The 17,348-nt window shown below is 48.2% G+C and overlaps 2 protein-coding genes across 3 annotated transcripts in view; both read left to right on the forward strand.

The window, feature by feature from the left end:
- The window catches only part of QARS1 (glutaminyl-tRNA synthetase 1), a 9,973-nt gene extending 8,352 nt beyond the window's left edge, over positions 1 to 1,621 (forward strand). For both annotated transcript variants that reach the window (XM_017868123.1, XM_017868124.1), the window contains exon 24: positions 1,474 to 1,621. In XM_017868123.1, the coding sequence (XP_017723612.1) occupies positions 1,474 to 1,524 (51 nt within the window). In that variant the 3' untranslated portion in view covers positions 1,525 to 1,621. The remainder of the gene's footprint in view (positions 1 to 1,473) is intronic.
- Positions 1,622 to 3,194: 1,573 nt separating this feature from the next.
- Positions 3,195 to 17,348, forward strand: part of QRICH1 (glutamine rich 1) — a 69,658-nt gene continuing 55,504 nt past the window's right edge. The window contains exon 1 of the mRNA XM_017868143.1: positions 3,195 to 3,639. The gene's annotated coding sequence lies outside the window, so the exon portion shown is untranslated. The remainder of the gene's footprint in view (positions 3,640 to 17,348) is intronic.

The following is a 17,348-nucleotide window of genomic DNA, read 5'->3' on the forward strand; positions in this document are numbered from 1 at the left end:
AAACACCCATGCCTACAAAAAAAATATAAAAATATATATATATAATTATTATTTTTGATATCTTTCATTAAGGGAGCTAATAACCTTTCTTTTTATTTACTTTAGAGACAGGGTCTTACTCTTGCCCAGGGTGGTGTGAAGTTCTGCAATCATATCACTGTGGCCTCGAACTACTGGGCTCAAGCTATCCTCCTGCCTCAGTCTCCTGAGTAGCTTGAGACTACATGTGCACACTACCATGCCTGGCTAATTTTAAAATTTTTTGTAGAGGCGAGTTCTCACTATGTTGCCCAGGCTGGTCTTGAACTACTAGCTTCAAGCAGTCCTCCTGCGTCAGCCTCCCAGAGTGCTGGGATTATAGGCATGAGCCACTGTGCCCAGCCATACTGCCATCCTTTTTTTTTTTCTTTTTAATGAAGTCTTGCCCTGTTTCCCAGGCTGGAGTACAGTGGCACCATCTCGGCCCACTGCAACCTCCACCTCCCAGGCTCAAGCCATTCTCCTGCCTCAGCCTTCCAAGTAGCTGGGATTACAGGCACATGTCACCATGCCCGACTAATTTTTTTTTTCTTTTTTTTTTTTTTTGAGATGGAATCTAACTCTTTCGCCCAGGCTGGAGTGTAGTGGCACAATCTCCGCCCACTGCAACCTCCGCCTCCCTGGCTCAAGCCATTCTCTTGCCTCAGCCTTCCTAGTAGCTGGGATTACAGACACATGCTACTGTGCCCGGCTAATTTTTATTTTATTTTATTTTTTTTGAGACGGAGACTTACTCTGTCGCCCGGGCTGGAGTGTAATGGCACAATCTCGGCTTACTGCAAGCTCTGCCTCCTGGGTTCATGCCATTCTCCTGCCTCACCCTGCAGAGTAGATAGGACTACAGGCGCCCGCCACCATGTCCAGCTAATTTTTTCTGTTTTTTAGCAGAGACGGGGTTTCACCGTGTTAGCCAGGCTGGTCTCGATCTCCTAACCTCGTGATCCGCCCACCTCGGCCTCCCAAAGTGCTGGAATTACAGGCGTGAACCACCGCGCCCGGCCTAATTTTTGTATTTTTAGTAGAGATGGAGTTTTGCCATGTTGGCCAGGCTGGTCTTGAACTGCTGACCTCAGATGATATGCCTGTCTCAGCCTCCCAAAGTGCTGAGATTACAGGCGTGAGCCACTGCACCAGCCCACCCTGTCTTTCTTACTCCTTAAAGTAGGGGGCAAACATGGTGGTTATAATCCATATAAAACTACACCCTAGACCCCACGGTGGTTGTTATAGTCCATATAATACTACAGCCTAGAGCCCCATCCAGTCCCTTACCTAAAGTCACAAAGTTATTGAGGACCTGGGTCTCCTGACCCTTAGTCCCTTGGCTTCTTTGGCTTAAAAAGGTAGTTAGGGGGAGGTGTCTGGGGTGAAACCTGCCCAGGCCTCCCTGGTCTTGTTCTGGGTTGATGGTCATCCTTTCCCTCTGCCCTCCAGCTTGTTTTTAACCGAACTGTCACACTGAAGGAAGACCCAGGAAAGGTGTGAGCTGGAAGCACTGAACCTACCTCATCCTCCTGGAGGTTGGGGCTACCTTCGCCACCCCAAATTCCATGTCAATAAAGAACAGCTAAATTCTTCTAGAGTCTGTGTGTTACCTCTGCACTTCTAGCTTCTGAGGGCCCTGGAGACATGCTGGTGGTGGTGGTATGGTTGGGGGACGGAGTTGTTCCTTTTGCACATTTTGTGAGAATGGGCTTTCCTAGAACAGAGTGGTACTGACAGCTTTGAAAGCACTGGTGCACTTTTTGGTGCTTAAAGGCAGTGGGGGCCTGGGTGGGATTCATACCCTCCACACCTGATCTGAGGGAATGGAGGGCTCTGGGGTGTTTGTCCATGGTTAGGACCTCTGTGCCAGAGGGATCTAAAAGGTTTGTTTCTGTTGGTTGAAGAAGAGAGTCCTAGCTCCCAGTCTGATCATTCAGCATGTAATTCTTTTTTTCTTTTTTTTTGATGTGGAGTTCCACTCTGTAGCCCAGGCTGCAGTGCAGTGGCTCGATCTCGGCTCACTGCAACCTCTGCCTCCTGGGTTCAAGCGATTCTCATGCTTCAGCCTCTCAAGTAGCTGGGATTACAGGTGGGCGCCACCACTCACGAGTAATTTTTGTAATTTTAGTAGAGAAGGGGTTTCGCCAAGTTGGCCAGACTGGTCTGGGATTCCTGACCTCAGGTTATCCACCCAGCTCGGCCTCCCAAAGTGCTGGGATTGCAGGCGTGAGCCCCTGCGCCCAATCAACATGTAATTCTTTTTTACTTTTGAGACGGAGTCTCACTCTGTTGCCCAGGCTGGAGTGCAATGGCGTGATCACAGCTCACTACAACCTCCGCCTCCCAGGTTCAAGCAGTTCTCCTGCCTCAGCCTCTTAAGTGGTGGGGATCACAGGTATGCATCACCACACTCGGCTAATTCTGTATTTTTAGTAGAGACGGGGTTTCGCCATGTTGGCCAGGCTGGTCTCGAACTCCTGACCTTAGGTGATCCACCGCCTCGGCCTCCCAAAGTGTTGGGATTACAGGCGTCAGCCACCGCGCCCGGCCCATTCGGCATATAATTTTTGAGTGCCTACTACGTGCCAGGCACCGTGAGATGAGGCATACGTGCTGTGGTGGCCTTCCAAGTTCACGGGAGGGGAAATGGGTGACCATGCACTCTATGGGAGAGGTCACCCCAGGTCACCCTGGGGCCTGTGCAAGACTGGAAGAGGTTCCTGACCCAGCCTGGGCCTCAGAAAAGATTACTCTGACGAAGTGACTTCTGAAGGGAATCACGAAAGACTACGGGGAGTTTGCCAGGATAAGAGGAACAAGGGCAAAAGCTCCGAGGCAAAAAGAGTCTGGCTGGAAGCCCTCTGGAGGCAGTGTGGGATGCTGCTGAGGCCTGAGTGTGCCTGCAGCTTTAACGCCTTCCACATTTTCCCTGTATACAAACACTAGACTACCCGGGGGCCCGCTTTAAGGTGGACCCAACTGCTGAAGGCTGAACTCATATGGCAGCAGATGGCGGGAGTTCCAGATGCTGAGTCCTCCAGGAGGTGAGCAACCTAGAGGCTTTCCAGGCAGGGCACGCCTGGGGACGCCAGGCCCAGGACAGAAGCTTGTGGAGTCCACCTTAAGCGAGAGGCCGAGCCCGGCCAGGCCCCGCCCCGCGTGGGGGTGCTCGACCAAAGGAGGCTCTGGCGGGCGACGGAAGGTGGGTCCAAGGAGCTGGAGCCCTAGCCTTCCGAGGCTCCACTACTAGGCCAAGTCACGGCCCTAGCTCCACCCCACATGGAGGGACGTCCATGGGCGGAGCGAGCCGTCCATACCCTATGATCCACCATCCACTCTAGCAGCCAGAGGCGCGGCCAGCCTCCCCTGCTGAAGCGTTCACTTTAAGTCTGGCCGGGAGGCAGTCCCAGATCTCGCGGGATCCGACGCCCCGATTCTCGCGAGAGGAGCAATCGACTCCTATTGGCTGTGAGGGTTGAATGTAAGATGGCGCCCAGGGAGCTGTGAGGAGAAAACCCTGTCGGTCTTGGAGCGACGACGGCAGAACCAGGGTCCCTGGCGGTGCGGCGGGGCCAGCGGGTAGAGCGGAGGCGGCGGCGGCGGTGACGTCGCCGGGTGAGGGCTCCAGTGCGGGCGGGGATGCGGCGAGGCTGTGGGCCTGAGTCGGGGAGCCCACCCCACACAACGGCGGGCGGGGGCGGGCGGGCCGCTACCGCTGGGCCCTGGAAAGCTCGGGGCGGCTCCGGAGCCGAAAACGTTCCTGGGCTCGCGCACCCCGCCCTGTGAGTGGGGGAGGGGTGGGCCGGAGATTTGGGTGGGCGCGGCGCGAGATCGCGCGCTAGTGCGGGCGCGCGGCTGAGCCTGTTTTTACTCGCGGGCGCGCGCGCGCTGTGCGGCTCTGGGTGCGCGTGGCCGCCGACGTGCGCGTTCCCGGCCCGGATATCTCTTCTCTTAAGAGCTGTGGCCCGTGGGCAAGAGCGGCTTTCCGTGGCGCGCGCCCTTCACAACCCCCCAGTTTTGGGGCGCGTGCTCTGATGTTGGGTGGCGGTGCCGCCTCGAGAGCGCGCAGGAGGCTTCTGCTGAGCAGATGGCCGGCCGAGGCTCGTTGCGCGGGGAAGGTTGAGGATTGGGTCCTTTCTGGTCTGGTGACGTTCCCGGGCATCCGTGGCCTCGGCCTGGAAAGAAACCAACCAGCTTTGAGCTGTCTGGCTTGCGGCTCCACTCCTCTGTGAGGGGGGCGAGATTGCCCGTTCTCCTCAAAGAATGCCGTTACTTGAGGTCCAAGTACGGTGTGAGTGCTTGGGTAGGGTGCTTCTGCTTCGGAAACCAAGCCCTGTTGGCTTGAGAGGGCAGTGAGCCCCTTCGGATTTCCTCACCTTGTACTGGGCTTTGTGCCGGGCAGGGAGGGTTAATGTTAGAAGGCCCTTGAGTGGTACCTGCTTATCTTTCATTAGAAATTAATACGTCCATAAGCGCAATTCATACACGTCACCACTGTGCGCTCCGGAAGGGAATTCGCTTATGTGGACCATGTGAACTCCGAGCTCTAAAATGCCAGTTTAAATCCTTAAACGCAGGCTTTTCTTTTGCGTAGGTGGGAGGGGCTTACTTTAGTCTGTTATACTAAGGGCCCACCTTTGCCTCAGTCAAAAAGTTGACCTTAAACAAAATTGAACAACCTGAGAATCAGTGCTTTACCTTTTTTGAAATTGCAGAAATCTCCAGCAGAAATTACTAAAATCTGACAGTGTATCACTGTAAAAGTCACTTTTGATGTAGGATTTCAGTCCTTTTCAGTTCTTTTTTTGACCCTGCCACTGTGTTTTGGTGTCAAGGAAGTTCTAGGTTTGTCCTAGAGAAATATGCATCTCTATTTTCTAATACAAAATATCTGCTAGTTTATGATTTACAGTCTTGCTCCATTAAGCTTAAGGAAAAGGAAGCTAAGAGGAAGTAAAATTAGCCAGCAGATTTGATAATGGTGGGGTAGTTCTTTCTAATGTACTGTATTTTTTTTTAAGAACAAAGTTAAAATTATTAATAAAAAGAGGCTGAGGATGGAAGGAACTTTTTTGTTCTATCTTCTTCAGAATATTAGAAGTCTTAAGAACTCAGGACAAGCAGCAGAAATACATGCAACATGGTGACTGGTGAGTTAAAATTGTTCATATGCTGGAAGTATGTGTGCACAGTTTTTTTTCTGGTAATACTGAAGCATTACAAATCCTGTCAATTATTCTGCGTGCTGTCTTCCAGAAACTGTTAGGTGCTGTAAACTGAAGATGTGGGAGAACAGCATCTTTGAATTCAGCCAGTTTGCTACTTGCGCAGTTTTCTCCTGTTAGGATGTAAGTCAGTGGAACCCGCATATTTAAGCGTGGCAAGGCATCAGCTTTTAAAAGGACCTAGATGGTTCAAAGAAAAGCTGTAGAGTTTTTCTGGAATACACTTAAAATTTTGATTTTTTTTTTTTTTTTTTTTTTTGAGACGGAGTCTCGCTCTGTCACCCAGGCTGGAGTGCAGCGGTGTGATCTCAGCTCACTACAACCTCCTCCGTCTCCCAGGTTGAAGCGATTCTCCTGCCTCAGCCTCCCGAGTAGCTGGGACTACAGGCTTGTGCCACCATGCCCGGCTAATGTTTGTATTTTGGTAGAGATGGGGTTTCACCATGTTGATCAGGCTGGCCTCGAACTCCTGACCTTGTGATCCACCCGCCCTTGGCCTCCCAAAGTGTTGGGATTACAGGTGTGAGCCACTGCACCCGGCCAAATTTTGATTAGNCGGAGTCTCGCTCTGTCACCCAGGCTGGAGTGCAGCGGTGTGATCTCAGCTCACTACAACCTCCTCCGTCTCCCAGGTTGAAGCGATTCTCCTGCCTCAGCCTCCCGAGTAGCTGGGACTACAGGCTTGTGCCACCATGCCCGGCTAATGTTTGTATTTTGGTAGAGATGGGGTTTCACCATGTTGATCAGGCTGGCCTCGAACTCCTGACCTTGTGATCCACCCGCCCTTGGCCTCCCAAAGTGTTGGGATTACAGGTGTGAGCCACTGCACCCGGCCAAATTTTGATTAGTTTTTTAGGCTTGCTTGTTCTGGGTTATCTTTGTTTTTAACTATTAAGTTTGAGATCTTCCTTTTAAATTGGTGTTTATAAATAATGTTTCTCCAAGTTTGTCAACTAAGATTTACTTATTAGATGTCTTCCTTCGGGTCCTCTCTGATGAAGTATTCGTATACCTCTTTGAGAACCTCTGCAGTTCCACATCCTCTCTCCAGCTTATGTTGTCATTTCAAACTAAAGATCAAATAGTGGCTTTTCTTTTAAATTTGAATTGCTCTAGGAAAGTAACCAAAGTCAGGGGCTCTGAACGTGACTGTCTTTCTTTAAGGCAGCTTCAGAATCAGGGATGTCTTTCCTTACTTTGGATACGCTTTTTTTTTTTTTTAAATATGCTTTCTTTTAGTTTAATTAGTTGTGGTTTATATTTGATGTGCCGTGCTTCTTTTTTGTCTGCTTTTTAAATGGCCACTCTTGATCTGTAAGGGTCTCTGATTTCTGAATTAGCTTTAGAATTAGGTGTTACATGAATACCTGTTCTTTTTTATTATTATTATTATTTTTTTGAGACGGAGTCTCGCTCTGTTGCCTGGGCTGGAGTGCTGTGGTGAGATCTTGGTTTACTGCAAGCTCCGCCCACTGTGTTCACGCCATTCTCCTGCTTCAGCCTCCCAAGGAGCTGGGACTACAGGTGTCTGCCACCATGCCGTCCTTATTTTTTGTATTTTTTAGTAGAGACAAGGTTTCACTGTGTTAGCCAGGATGGTCTTGAATTCCAGACCTCGTGATCCTCCCACCTCGGCCTCCTAAAGTATGGGGATTACAGGCGTGAGCCGCTGCGCCCAGCCTAATACCTGTTCTTTTCTGTTATTCTGTTGCCCTGCATTTTGTTCCATATGTTTTAAGTCCTCTCCAGACTTTACTTAAATGCTTCCTTTTTATTTTTTCCTAGTTATTACATTAGATTGTGGTTTCTGTTATTAAATTGATGTGGCTGTGTGAAGACATGATAGATTAATTTCTTCCTTTGCTGAAAGAGGGAAGGTGTGCTCCTTTTGTCTCACTCTTCAGGCAAGGGCAAAACTGTAGGTAGAAATGGTGGCTGTGTTAGAAGGCTGTTTTTCTCTCTCTTTTTTTTTTTTTTTTTTTGAGATGGAATTTAACTCTTGTTGCCCAGGCTGGAATGCAATGGCGCGATTTCGGCTCGCTGCAACCTCCACCTCCTGGGTTCATGCCATTCTCCTGCCTCAGCCTCCTGAGTAGCTGGGGCTGCACATGCCCAACACCATGCTCAGCCATTTTTTTTGTATTTATAGTAGAGACGGTATTTCACTATTTTGGCCAGGCTGGTCTCGAACTCTTGACGTGATCTGCCCACCTTGGCCTCCCAAAGTGCTGAGATTACAGGCCTGAGCCACTGCACCCGCCCATGTTTTTCTCTTTCTTAAAATTTGTGAAATATTTACCCATGCATGTAAATTTAGGCGATCTCTGTACAATTTAATGAAAAATTATAAAGTAAATGCTGGCGAAACTACTACTTTTTCAAGAAATAGAACAATGCCAGTATCCCTGAACCCTTTGTGGGCCCCTTCCGGATCACAGCTTCTCAGGCCTTACAGACAGCTGTTATTCTGTGATCACATTATTTTTCTTTTTACCTTTACCATCTCCGTAATCCTTGACATAGTTTAGATCTGTTTCTTTTTGAGTTTTATATAAATGGAGTCATACTGTATTATGTTGTCTTAATACAATGTTTCTGAAATTTGTTCACATTGTGTGCAGCTGTTCATTCCCATTTTTTCATGTAGTCTGTTGTATGAATATACCATAATGTATTTATCCATTCCACTATTAATAGATATCTGGGTTGCTTCCAGGTTTTAGCTATTAACAGTGCTGCTGTGAACATTCTTCTATTAAGTACCCTTGTTAAAAAAAAGTTCCTGGCCGGGCACGGTGGCTCAAGCCTGTAATCCCAGCACTTTGGGAGGCTGAGGCGGGCGGATCACGAGGTCAGGAGATCGAGACCATCTTGGCTAACATGGTGAAACCCCGTCTCTACTAAAATACAAAAAATTAGCCGGGCGTGGTGGCGGGCGCCTGTAGTCCCAGCTACTCGGAGGCTGAGGCGGGAGAATGGCATGAACCCGGGAAGCGGAGCTTGCAGTGAGCCGAGATCGCGCCACTGTACTCCAGCCTGGGCGACACAGCCAGACTCCGTCTCAAAAAAAAAAAAAAGTTCCTTCATATACACTGATGGGTAAAATTGCTCAGGTTCATAGAATGGATATTTTCAGCTTCACTAGATAATGCAAGTGGTTGTGCCAGTTTACAGTCCGTCAGTATTTGGGAAAAATACAAATGTTAATTTCCCGATTGAAAATAGAACCATGGCCAGGCACAGTGGCTCACGCCTGTAATCCCAGCACTTTAGCAGGCCAATGCGGGCAGATCACCTGAGGTCAGGAGTTCCAGACCAGCCTGGCCAACATGGTGAAACCCCTCTCTACTAAAATACAAAATTAGCAGGGCGTGGTGATGGGCGCCTGTAATCCCAACTACTCGGGAGGATGAGGCAGGAGAATCATTTGAACCTGGGAGGCAGAGGTTGCAGTGAACTGAGACTGGGCCATTGCACTCCAGGCTAGGGGACAGAGTGAGAATGTGTTTCAAAAAAAAAAAAAGAAAATAGAACCGTGATGAAAATGCCCCTAAACCAGGGACTCCTCTGGCATAGGGCAGATAAATGGCCTAATGGAATAACTTCTATCACAAGCCCTGTAGTTGTGTAGTGTCCTTAAAAATAGAAATAGGGGGCTGGGCGTGGTGGCTCAAACCTGTAATCCCAGCACTTTGGGAGGCTGAGACGGGCGGATCACGAGGTCAGGAGATCGAGACCATCCTGGCTAACATGGTGAAACCCCGTCTCTACTAAAAAAAAAATACAAAAAACTAGCTGGGCGTGGTGGCAGGCGCCTGTAGTCCCAGCTACTCAGGAGGCTGAGGCAGGAGAATGGCATAAACCCGGGAAGTGGAGCTTGCAGTGAGCTGAGATCTGGCCACTGCACTCCAGCCTGGGCGACAGAGCGAGACTCCGTCTCAAAAAAAAAAAAAAAAAAAATAGAAATAGGAGTGGAACACAGTAACTCGTGATTGCAATCCCAGCAGTTTGGGAGGCCAAGGTGGGAGGATTACTTGAGCCTAGGAGTTGGAGACCAGCCTGGGCAAGATCGCAAGACCCTGTTTCTGCAAAAAAATAAAAATAGCTAGATGTGGTAGCATGGGCCTGTAGTCCCAGCTACTCGGGAGGCTAAGACAGGAGGATTGTTTGAGCCAGGAGTGTGAGGCTGCAGCGACCTGTGAACGCACCACTGCATTTTATCCTGGGTAATGGAGCAAGACCCTGTCTTATTAAAAAAAAAAAGACAAAAGGCCGGGTGCAGTGGCTCAGGGCATATAATCCCAGCACTTTGGGAGGACTAGGGCAGCCGGATCACCTGAGTTCAGGAGCTCAAGAACAGCCTGGCCAATATGGTGAAACCCTGATTCTACTAAAAATACAAAAAAAATTAGCTGGGCTTGGTGGTGTGCGCCTGGTAGTTCCTGCTACTCGGGAGGCTGAGGCAGGAGAACTGCTTGAACCCAGGAAGTGGAGGTTGCAGTGAACCGAGATGGTGCCATTGCACTCCAGCCTGGGCGACAAAGTGAGACTCCATCTCAAAAAATAAAAATACAAACAAACAAAACCCAGGCAAAATAATAGAAATATGTCAGTCCTGGATGGGTGCGGTAGCTCACGCCTGTAATCCTAGCACTTTGGGAGGCCGAGGTGGGCGGATCACGAGGTCAGGAGATTGAGACCATTCTGGCTAACATGGTGAAACTCTGTCTCTAAAAAATACAAAAAAAAAAAAAAAGTAGCTGGGCGTGGTGGCGGTCGCCTGTGGTCCTAGCTACTCAGGAGGCTGAGGCAGGAGACTGGCATGAACCCGGGAGGCGGAGCTTGCAGTGAGCCGAGATTGTGCCACTGCACTCCAGTCCAGCTGAGATCATGCCACTGCATTCCAGCCTGGGTGACAGTGTGAGACTCTGTCTCCAAAAAAATAAATAAAATGAATACATTCACATGGAAAAAAAAATCAGTTTCCATTGTAAGGAGTCATATTTATCATATAAACATATGGAGTTATTTCAAAGAAGCATGGAAGACATACTTCTTTTTTTTTTTGAGATGAGCCTCCACCTCCTGGGTTCAAGCAATTCTTCTGCCTCAGCCTCCCAACTAGCTGGGACTACAGGCATATGGTACCCTGCCTGGCTAATTTTCGTATTTTTATTAGAGACGGGGTTTCACTCCTATTGGCCAGGCTGGTCTTGAACTCCTCACCTCGTGATCTGCCCACCTTGACCTTCCAAAGTGCTGGGATTTACAGGCATGAGCCACTGCACCTCGCCTATTTTATTTTTATTTATTTATCTATTTATTATTATTATTTTTTGAGACAGAGTCTTGCTCTGTTGCCCAGGCTGGAGTGCAGTGGTGCGATTTTGGTTTACTGCAACTTCTGTGTCCCAGGTTCAAGTGATTCTCCTGCCTCAGCCTCCCTAGTAGCTAGGACTACAGGCACCATACCTGGCTAATTTTCATATTTTTAGTAGAGATGGGGTTTCACCATATTAGCCAGGCTGGTCTCAAGTTCCTGACCTTGTGATCTGCCTGCCTTGGCCTCCCAAACTGCTGGGATTACAGGCGTGAGCCACTGCCCTGGGCCTATTTTATTTTATTTTTTTTGAGACAGAGTTTTGCTCTTGTTGACCGGGCTGGAGTGCAGTTGCGCAATCTCGACTCACTGCAATCTCCGCCTGCTGGGTGTAAGCAATTCTGCCTCAGCTTCCCAAGTAGCTGAGGTTACAGGTGCCTGCCACCATGCCTGGCTAATTTTTGTGTTTTTGGTGGAGGTAGGATTTCACCATGTTGGCCAGACTGGTCTCGAACTCCCAACCTCAGGTGATCTGCCCACCTCAGCCTCCCAGAGTGCTGGGGATTACAGGCGTTAGCCACTGCACCGAGCCCCATGTGAATGTGTTCAAACTGGACTAAGCTATGAAGAGCCATTGTTGGAGTAGATGTGAACCTTGAGGGGCCTCAAAGCCCAAGGAAGAGGTAAGGTTCTGAGGCAGCTCAGACTTTCTTCTTTTAGTCCATCATGGATTGTTGACTCACTCTGCAGAGCCATACAGGGGGCCCAAAAGAGGCATCAGGGATAAGAAACCCAAGAAAGTGTGAAGATCTTCCCTTGGTACCTAAACGGAAAAAAGAAAAAAATTTGCAAACAGACCTATATAAATGTAATAGACTGTTGTTTTGGAGTAACCTTTGTCTATGGTACCATCTTATGTTCTAGTAATAAAATAATAAAAATAATAACTCATGTAGTGAAGAATTGCCGTGCATCAGGCACTATGTTAAGCTCCAGTAGAAGGAAATACAGAGGAGCCAGGCGCAGTGGCTCACTCCTGTAATCCTAGCACTTTGGGAGGCCAAGGATCACGAGGTCAGGAGATGGAGACCGTCCTGGCTAACACGGTGAAAACCCGTGTCTACTAAAAATACAAAAAAATTAGCCAGGCGTGGTGGTGGGCGGGATTCACCCACTAGTCCTTGCTGCTTGGGAGGCTGAGGCAGGAGAATGGTGTGAACCTGGGAGGCGGAGGTTGCAGTGAGCCCAGATTGCACCACTGCACTCCAGCCTGGCTGACAGCAAGACTCTGTCTCAAAAAAGAGAAGGAAATACAGGGGAGATATCAGTGATGAATTTGAATTTATACCAGCAAAAATGTCCAGGGTCTATTTAAGGGAGTGCTGGTTTTCCTTTATTTATTTGTTTTTTTTTACAAAGCAGCTATATTTAAAAGCAGTTAGAAGTAAATGCTTGTTTACAGACCTCATACACCCCAAGAGCATTAGAGTATTTTCTGTTTTTATTATTAGTCTCATCAGAGTCCCAGAAATTGGGAACACTCAAATATCCTCATGGCTGCATGTTTTTCAGAAATACTTTATTTAATTTCTTGACTGCTTCTCACTAAGTCTTTTACTTGGAGCTAAGAATCTTTTGTCTCTTTTAGAAGTTTCTCTATTTCTGTTTATTACAAAGGCTCAACTTTTGTGTCTTATGAGTGGCATCTTGAAGTTAAGTCTTCGTTATTTTGTACAAGTTTTTGGTATTTTATCGTTTAGTTTTTCTTTCTTTCTTTTTTTTTTTTTGTGGGATAGAGTTTCGCCCTTGTTGCCCAGGCAGGAATGCAGTGGCATGATCTTGGCTGACTGCAACCTCCGCCTCCCGGGTTCAAGCAATTCTCCTGTCTCAGCCTTCCGAGTAGCTGGGATTGCAGGTGCCCGCCACCACGCCCAGCTCATTTTTTTTTGTATTTTTAGTAGAGACGGGGTTTCACCATGTTGGTTAGGCTGGTTTCAAACTACTGACCTCGGGTGATCCACCCACCTTGGCCAAAGTGCTGGGATTACAGGCATGAGCCACGTCGTTCAGCCGGTTTAGTTTCTGTCAAATTTTGAAAGAAAATCATACTATGATCAACCAGAATTGTTTATGTGTCTGTTACCATTCCTGCACTATAGCCACTGTGTAGAAAAAGATGAGTTATTTATTTATCTATTCATTTTTTGAGACGGAGTCTGGCTCTGTCACCCAGGCTGAAGTGCAGTGGCACAATCTCACCTCCCGGGTTCATGCCATTCTCCTACCTCAGCCTCCCGAGTAGCTGAGACTGCAGGCGCCCGCCACCACGCCCGGCTAATTTTTTTGTATTTTTAGTAGAGACGGGGTTTCACTGTGTTAGCCAGGATGGTCTCGATCTCCTGACCTGGTGATCCCCCCGCCTCGGCCTCCTAAAGTGCTGGGATTACAGGCGTGAGCCTTAGATTAATACAATTTGCGGAAAATTCAGAGGAGTATTAAACAGGAAGAAACTTAAATACTCTGGTTCCATCATCCAGGCATAACTACTGTTAGCATTCCTTTTTTTTTTGTTTTTTGAGGCGGAGTCTCACTCTTTCCCGAGGCTGAAGTGCAGTGGCGCAATCTCAGCTCCCTGCAACCTCTGCCTCCTGGATTCAAGCGATTCTCCTGCCTCAGCCTCTAGAGTAGCTGGGATTATGGGTGGCTGCCACTATGTCCAATTAGTTTTTGTATTTTTAGTGGAGATGGGGTTTCACCATGGTGGCCAGGCTGGTCTCACAATCTTGGCTGGATGCTATGGCTCATGCCTGTAATCCTAGCACTTTGGGAGACTGATGCTGTGGATCACTTGAGGTAAGGAGTTCGAGAACATCCTGACCAACATGGCGAAATCCCCGTCTCTACTAAAATACAAAAATTAGCTGGGTGTGGTGGCGGGTGCCTGTAATCCCAGCTACTTTGGAGGCTGAGGCAGGAGTATCGCTTGAACCCAGGAGGCGGAGGTTTCAGTGAACCAGGATCGTGCAACTACACTCCAGCCTGGGCGACAGATCAAGACTCTGTCTCAAAAAAAAAAAAAAAAAAATTTAGGCTTAGTGGCTCACGCCTGTAATCCCAGCATTTTGGAAGGTGGAAGCAAGTGGATTACCTGATGTTAAGAGTTCGAGGGCCGGGCGCGGTGGCTCAAGCCTGTAATCCCAGCACTTTGGGAGGCCGAGACAGGCGGATCACGAGGTCAGGAGATCGAGACCATCCTGGCTAACACAGTGAAACCCCGTCTCTACTAAAAAAATACAAAAAACTAGCCGGGCGTGGTGGCGGGCGCCTGTAGTCCCAGCTACTCGGGAGGTTGAGGCAGGAGAATGGCGTAANTCGAGACCAGCTTAACCAACATGGCAAAACCTTGTCTCTACTAAAAATACAAAAATTAGTCTGGTGTGGGCTGGGTGCAGTGGCTCACGCCTATAATCCCAGCACTTTGGGAGGCTGAAGGGGGTGGATCATGAGGTTAGGAGTTCAAGACCAGCCTGGCCAAGATGGTGAAACCTTGTCTCTACTAAAAATACAAAAATTAGCCGGGCTTGGTGGCAGGTGCCTGTAATCCCAGCTACTCAGGAGGCTGAGCCAGGAGAATTGCCTGAACTTAGGGGGCAGAGGTTGCAGTGAGCCAAGATCATGCTACTGCACTCCAGCCTGGGTGACAGAGTGAGACTCCATCTCAGAAAAAGAAAAAAAAATTAGCCAGGTGTGGTGCTGCCCACCCGTAGTCCCAGCTACTTGGGAGACTCAGGCAGGAGAATTGCTTGAACCCAGGAGGCAGAGGTTGTGGTGAGCTGAGATCACGCCACTGCACTCCAGCCTGGGCGACAGAGTGAGCCTCCATCTCAAAAAAAAAAAAAAAAAAAAAAATTGAGATAGTGATGGTTTCCCTGTGTTGTCTAGACTAGTCTCAAACTTTTGGGCTCAAATGATCTTCTTGGGCTCAGATGATCATCAGCCTTCCAAAGCATTGGGGTTACAGGCTTGAGCCACCATGCCCAGCCTGTTAACTTAATTGCTTGCTTATTTACTTATTATCTATGAATAAATGATAGAGTCTCACTCTGTCACCCAAGCTGGAGTACAGTGGCATGATCATAGCTCACTGCAGGCTCAAACTGCTGGGATCAAGCCATCCTTCTGCCTCGGCCTCCCAAGTAACTGGGACTACAGGTGAGAGCCACCATGCTCAGCTTAGTATTGACATTTTCTAATGGTTTTATAGAATGTTTCCTACCTCAAGCTTGTTTGTCTTTTAAATTGTTAATATTATTTCTAAGAGATAGAATCTCACTGTGGTGCCCAGGTTGGAATGCAGTGGCTGTCCACAGACAGGACCCTGCTACTGATCAGTACGGAAGTTTTGACCTGCTCCATTTCCAGCTTGGGTCGGTTCACCCCTTGTTAGGCAACCTGGTGATTCCCTGCTCCCATGAAGTCACCATATTGATGCTGAACTTAGTGTGGACACCTGATTGACATAGCACACTACAGCCCAGAACTCCTGGACTACTCAAGCAATCCTCCTGTTTCAGCCTTCTGAGTAGCCGGGACTGCAGGCATGCACCATCATCCCAGCCCCCCTCCCCCCCTCCTTTTTTTTTTTTTTTTCGAGACAGAGTCCCACTCTGTCTCCAGGCTGGAGTACAGTGGTGCGATCTTGGCTCACTGCAACCTCCACCTCCCAGGTTCATGCGATTCTCCTGCCTCAGCCTCACGAGTAGCTGAGATTACAGGCATGCTCCACCATGCCCAGCTAATTTTGTATTTTTAGTAGAGATGGGGGTTCTCTATGTTGGTCAGGCTGGTCTCAAACACCCAACCTCAGGTAATCCGCCTGCCTTGGCCCCGCAAAGTCCATGGTGTTAGGATTGCAGATGTGAGCCACTGCACCCGGCCTTTTTTTGTTGGTTTGAGATGGAGTCTTGCTCTGTTGCCCAGGCTGGAGTGCAGTGGTGCAATCTCGGCTCACTACAAGCTCCTCCCAGGTTCACACCATTCTCCTGCCTCAGCCTCCCGAGTAGCTGGGACTACAGGCACCTGCCACCACGCCCGGCTTATTTTTTGTATTTGTATTTTGTGTTAGCCAAGGTGGTCTCGATCTCCTGACCTCATGATCCACCCGCCTTGGCCTCCCAAAGTGCTGGGATTACAGATGTGAGCCACTGCACCAGGCTTTTTTTTTTTTTTAATGAAAGGCTTAAAGAATGGATTTTGGTGGTTTATAGCAAGTAACTTTTTGAAGCTTTTATATTTTCTGACAACTGAATATCTAGCTTATTTGCCTGTTTGCTCAGGAAATAAATTTATATTTGGACTAGTGTTTCTTATGGTAACTTTTTAAAGGTACTATTCTAGAAATACTGACTGGTAGGATTTATTTGGAGATGACATAGGCAGCAGAATGATTTTTATCATATCTTTGGAACCTTAATTGACAAAAAATACCTTCTGGACTTTGGTATGAAATGTTGTATTCTAAAACTAAAATATCGATTAAATAGAAGTTATTTTCACTTAGCTAAATGTTTGTCTAAAATAGAGGACATGTTGCTGGGGGCAGTGGCTCACGCCTGTAATCTTAGTACTTTGGGAGAGTGGGCAGATTGCTTGAGACGAGGAGTTTGAGACCAGCCTGACTAACACAGCAAAACTCCATCTCAACTGAAAATACAAAAACTAGCCTGGTGTGGGGGCAGGTGCCTGTAATTCCAGCACTTTGGGAGGCCAAGACGGGCAGATTACAAGATCAGGAGTTCGAGACCAGCTTAGTCAACATGGTGATACCCTGTCTCTACTAAAAATACAAAAATTTGGTGGGCATATTGGCGTGTGCCTGTAATCCCAGCTACTTGGGAGACTTAAGGCAGGAGAATTGTTCGAACCTGGGAGACAGAGGTTATAGTGAGCAGAAATCACGCCACTGCACTCCAACCTGGGCTACAGAGCAAGACTCTGTCTCCAAAAAAAAAAAAAAAAAAAGAAGGCTTCGGCTAGGCATGGTGGCTTACGCCTGTAATCCCAGCACTTTGGGAGGCTGAGGTGGGAAGATCTCTTGAGCCCAGGAGTTTGAGAACAGCGTGGGCAACATGGCAAAACCCTGTCTCTGCAACAAATAAAATTTAGCTGGGCGCGGTGGCACATGCCTGTAGTCCCAGCTGCTTGGGCGGCTGAGGTGGGAGGATCGATTTAGCCTAGGAGGTTGAGGTTGCAATAAGCCAAGATCTTATACCACTGCACTCCATCCTGGGCGACAGAATAAGACCTTGTCTCAAGAAACCAACAACAGAAAATTGGGGGTGTGGAACTTTAGTTTCCTGATCTTACATAGAACTCCATAGATACTCCAATTTTTTTGTTTTTTTAAGACGGAATCTCACTCTGTTGCCTAGGCTGAAGGGCAGTGGTACAGTCTCAGCTCACTGCAACCTCCATCTCCTGGGTTCAAGTGATTCTCCTGTCTCAGCATCCTGAGTAGCTGGGATTACAGGCATGTGCCATCATGCCTGGCTAATTTTTATATTTTTAGTAGAGGCAGGGTTTCACCATGCTGGCCAGGCTATTCTCGATCTCCTCCTGCCCTCAGGTGATCCACTTGGCTCAGCCTCCCAAAAAGTGCTGGGATTAGAGGCCTGAGCCACTGCACCTGGCCAATACTCTAAAAATGAGTCTACAAGTAGAGGCATAAAGGTATGATGTGATTGGTAGGGTTTGGTGAAAGGAGGGTGATTTTAGGTTTT

Source organism: Rhinopithecus bieti, unplaced genomic scaffold (assembly GCF_001698545.2).
Source record: "Rhinopithecus bieti isolate Rb0 unplaced genomic scaffold, ASM169854v2 scaffold_3875, whole genome shotgun sequence".
Taxonomy (NCBI): domain Eukaryota; kingdom Metazoa; phylum Chordata; class Mammalia; order Primates; family Cercopithecidae; genus Rhinopithecus; species Rhinopithecus bieti.